Source organism: Dioscorea cayenensis, chromosome 19 (assembly GCF_009730915.1).
Source record: "Dioscorea cayenensis subsp. rotundata cultivar TDr96_F1 chromosome 19, TDr96_F1_v2_PseudoChromosome.rev07_lg8_w22 25.fasta, whole genome shotgun sequence".
Classification (NCBI taxonomy): domain Eukaryota; kingdom Viridiplantae; phylum Streptophyta; class Magnoliopsida; order Dioscoreales; family Dioscoreaceae; genus Dioscorea; species Dioscorea cayenensis.
In genome coordinates, this window is record NC_052489.1 from 2996726 (window position 1) to 3001320 (window position 4595).

Genomic DNA, 4595 nt, shown 5'->3' on the forward strand with positions numbered 1-4595 from the left:
TCTTTAATGAAATGCATTATCAAAAATTATATAAATTCAAAAAACATGATTGTTTTACTGTGAATTAAAACACCAAGAAACGTTTCCCCTGCATAAGGAAAACAAATTTAAGAATTGTGTGGCAAGTATTTCTTAAAAATAAAGTGAAGGGATACGCAAGTAATTTCCCTAAATTTAATGTGGTGGCAAGTAAAACCCCTATTACCTTCCATCTATAAAAGAAGCATATTTACATGAATCCTTTATCCACAAAAGAGAGGAACAAATAGAAATAACACCATTAGAGATGGGCTCTTTAGCAAATGAAAAACCTCATGCAGTGTGCATGCCAATTCCAGCACAAGGCCACATAAACGCCATGATGCAGTTTGCTAAGGTCCTCCATTTGCATGGTTTCTTCATCACCTTCATCCACACTGAGTTCAACTACAAACGAATACTCAAGTCAAGAGGCCCTTCTTCTTTACAAGGCTTGCCAGATTTCCAATTCAAGACGATACCAGATGGTCTCCCGCCGTCTGATGAGAATATCCCTCAAGATGTCAAGCAAGTTTGTCAATCAACACAAGAAAATTGTGCCATTCCCTTTCACAACCTCGTTGTCAAGCTCAACAACAGCAGTGCTTCCGGTGTACCTCCGGTCTCATGCATCATTTCGGATATCATCACCAAGTTCACTTTGCCAACATCCCAAGAGCTTCATATCCCTAACATCTTCCTCTGCTCTGTGAGTGCATGTGGTTTTTGGGGTTTCTTCAACTACCAACAGCTCATGGATAAAGGCTTAATCCCTTTCAAGAGTATGTATATCCACTTTTAACAATTATATTCATGTATAAAAATATATAAGAAATTAAGCATATATTAATTGTTTCTAACTATTGTCCACTACTGATCATGCATGTTCAATTAATTAGGTGAAGATGATCTTGTCAATGGGTATCTCAACAAAGAGGTGGACTGGATTCCAGGGTTGAAGAACATGAGGATCAGGGACATGCCTAGTTTCTTAAGAACAACTGATCCAGAAGACTTCTGGTTTAAATTCCTGAAAGATGAGACACAGTGTGCGATGCATGCAACTGCGATAATCTTCAACACTTTTGATGATTTAGAAGGAGAAGTTCTTGAAACCATGTCTCCAGTGCTACCACCTATGTATAGTGTTGGTCCTTTGAGCTTGATCTTGAAAGAGATGCCAACCAATCCTCTTGAATCAGCAGGGTCTAACTTGTGGAAAGAGAACCCAGGTTGCATTGAATGGTTGGATGGGAAAAAAGAAGGGTCTGTGGTGTATGTGAACTTTGGAAGTATAACAGTGATGAGCAATAAACAAATGGTGGAGTTTGCATGGGGGCTTGCTAACTGTGGGCATGACTTCTTGTGGGTGATTAGGTCTGATCTTGTGAAGGGTGAGAATGCAGTGCTGCCAGAAGAGTTCTTCAATGAAATCACTGAAAGTGGGAGGGGATTTCTAGCAGGTTGGTGTCCTCAAGAGAAGGTCCTAATGCATCCATCAGTGGGAGGGTACTTGACACATTGTGGATGGAACTCAACCATGGAAAGTATTTGTGCTGGTGTACCTATGATATGTTGGCCATTCTTTGCAGACCAACAAACCAATTGTCACTATGCATGCAGTGAGTGGGGAATTGGCATGGAGATTGAGAACAATGCCAAGAGAGATGAGGTGGAAGGGATGATAAGGGAGCTGATGGATGGAGATAAGGGGGAGGATATGAAGAAGAAGGCACTTGAATGGAAGAGACTTGCAACAATGGCAGCGAAACAAGATGGTTCATCTATGAAAAATCTCAAGACACTGATCAGTCAAGTGCTACTGTCAAAGCAGTGAATCTAGCTACTTTCTAGGTTAATCAGCAGTGCTTGTTTTGTTTTTCTTAATAAAGAGTTTGAAGACTCTAGCTAAATTTTACTTTTTATCTCTGACAAGCCGTCCCCATGCTTCAGTTGCTATCAAGGACGTCACACCCAGCCAATTAAGCAGTCTTTCTGTAGTGGGTAATATACAAGTAAAAGGAACCGTTACACGTAAATGATTTATAGAAATCAAAATATAGAAATGTTTTCTCACAAAATCTGAAAAAACCAACATAAAATTTTATATAGAATCCGAATGTTGGCTATTTTTACAATCTAGTCATAACATGTTAAATAAGAGTAAAACTGATATAGAATAGGTGAAATTTGTCAAGAACACCACAACTTACAAGTATTAATGAAGTATTTTCTATATAATAATCAACCAAGTCTTGTATGCATCAGATCTCATTACTTCTATCATACATTGATAAATAAAAAAATTGATACCTATTAAATTGATAATTTACTTAATAAGCTTATAACTAATGATGATGACTGTGTCCAATGCACATATAACAATTCTAAAAAGTAGGACATTCAATACCGTGTTTTCAAAAACATATGGGTAATGGAGTTTTTTTTTTTAATAAACACTCTTTCCCAAATATGATATGAGTGTGAATCAAAAACTTCAAAACGCTCCTTCAAAGTTATCTACTATATACTCCCTCCATTCTTTTTTATCTGTCGTAGTTAACCAAATCTCACATACTAAAGAATTTAATTATTTTATAAACTTTTATAAAAAATTTATTATTTTTCCAAAATTATTTCTAATTTATATTTTCATATTTCTCTCATATTTAATTTAAAAAAAAAAAATTAAATAAAGTGGTAAGAATAATTTAAAAAAATAATAATAAATACTATTTAATATTAGAAAATAATAAATAAAAACTAACATGAGATTTGTGACGGATAACAACAGAGAGAGAGAAATATTTTCTTTCATGTTAAAAGTTTTAATTAAACATATGGCCCTCCTTTTGTTGACTTTGTGCACCTTAAAAAACACTACTAATATCATCTAAAATCCAATTTTATTAACAAAGCTTCTAATCTCACCAATAAACTGAATAAAGCATTATTTGTCCTCATGCAATCATTTGTGCTTATTTAAAAAATATCAAACTCAAAATAGCAGAAAAATTCGTATCAGCTAGAAAAACAGATTGGTCATTATTCAAAAAGATTGGTCACCTTTCAATTGTCCATACTTTGAATTTTCAAGAAATGGAATCAATGATATTGCCAATGCCAATGGAGCATCAAGATTGAAGAAGAATTTATTTATTTATTCATAAAAAGAAGAAGAATTTATTTACCCTTTTTATTGGACTGTTTCAATGACGTTGAAAAAAAGACCACATGTTTTCAGCTGCATACAAACTAAGGCAAATGTCAAAATAATTTATATCTTGTTTCACTAGTTCATGTGGTTGTTTTTACTTTCCTCTACTTCCTAGACATATCATAGGAATAAAACATTAGAAAAAAATATATTCTCATTGAATTATTGGCTCTGTCTTATCACAAAATCTTTTCATACAATTAGAAAAAATATATTCTCATTGAATTATTGGCTCGGTCTATCACAAAATCTTTTCTTACAATTGCTTACGTACATTCACATGACTTTCTTTTTTCTGTTTTTTTTTTTTTCTATAATTGATAGTTTTCGTTTTTTTGTGTTGAAGAATTGACCATTCTAAGCAAGCCAATGAAAACCAAACAAGCAGATAGTACCCGCCACAACCAAGTTGAAGATAGAAATGAGAGCTGTCACGTCGAGCTGTCTATTAGGACTCTTGACCAACCTAGTAAAGAAATAATGTAGATTTTTCCAATGTTTCGTATTTTATAATATCATTCGCATCTATGCAATTGCAAATATCACCGGATATTATTAAAAAAAAAATCTCATTCATAATTACTCAGTGTTAAAAATACGAAGACAAAACATTATCAACCCAATGACATTGTCATAAAACAGTGATAGGTAAAATGCAATATCTTATATCGAAGTACTATAATAATACTGTTTATTATTATTTTTTGAATTAGTTGTGTTTACAATAGCGTTTTGTATTTTTTTTTTCTCTTTAAAAAATTTATCAACTCAGTATAGTATTTGCTATCTTTGCAAAGAAAAAATAAATAAATAAAATGAAAGAAAAAAAAAAAAGAGAAAGTATAACATGGTAGAATATTTTATTTGTTTATATAGTCAACCAGGACACCATAACTTCCTAACTCGTAACTCCTCTGCACAATTATAACAATGAGATATTAAACACAATTTGCACCCAAATAAAACCCATCATAAGTCCAAATGTAACTCTAGATTTTTTACATGCCATAACTCCTAAACAACTAACTTATTAGCTTGTAACTCCTAAATGAAGTTTTTCTAGCAATCCACTCTTATTGGATGAACACACTTAATTAGTTAAAAATCATTCACAAATGATAGGGTAATGAAGATTACCAATCAACTAATCTAAGTTTCAATGTTAGTTGAAGAGAGTTTGTAGCTTAATTTATTGTAAATGATGGAGCAAATTGTGTTGCCAACAAACTAATCGAAGTTAGATTAATGAGTTGAAGAGAGTCCGATTGCTTTGACTGGGAACACGACTTTGGAAGTATAGTGAATTTTCCAATCAATTTATTTGGCCTTGCTCTTTTCTTCAATATGTTTTCTTTCTTTT

The 4595-nt window shown here is 32.9% G+C and overlaps 1 protein-coding gene across 1 annotated transcript; it reads left to right on the forward strand.

Moving 5' to 3' along the window:
* The first annotated feature begins 258 nt into the window (after window positions 1-258).
* LOC120250728 (7-deoxyloganetin glucosyltransferase-like) lies at window positions 259-1947 on the forward strand. Its single transcript, XM_039259565.1, has 2 exons — window positions 259-800; window positions 918-1947. The coding sequence occupies exons 1-2, from the start codon at window positions 287-289 to the stop codon at window positions 1853-1855; spliced, it is 1452 nt and encodes a 483-aa protein (XP_039115499.1). The 5' UTR covers window positions 259-286; the 3' UTR covers window positions 1856-1947.
* Window positions 1948-4595: the final 2648 nt, after the last annotated feature.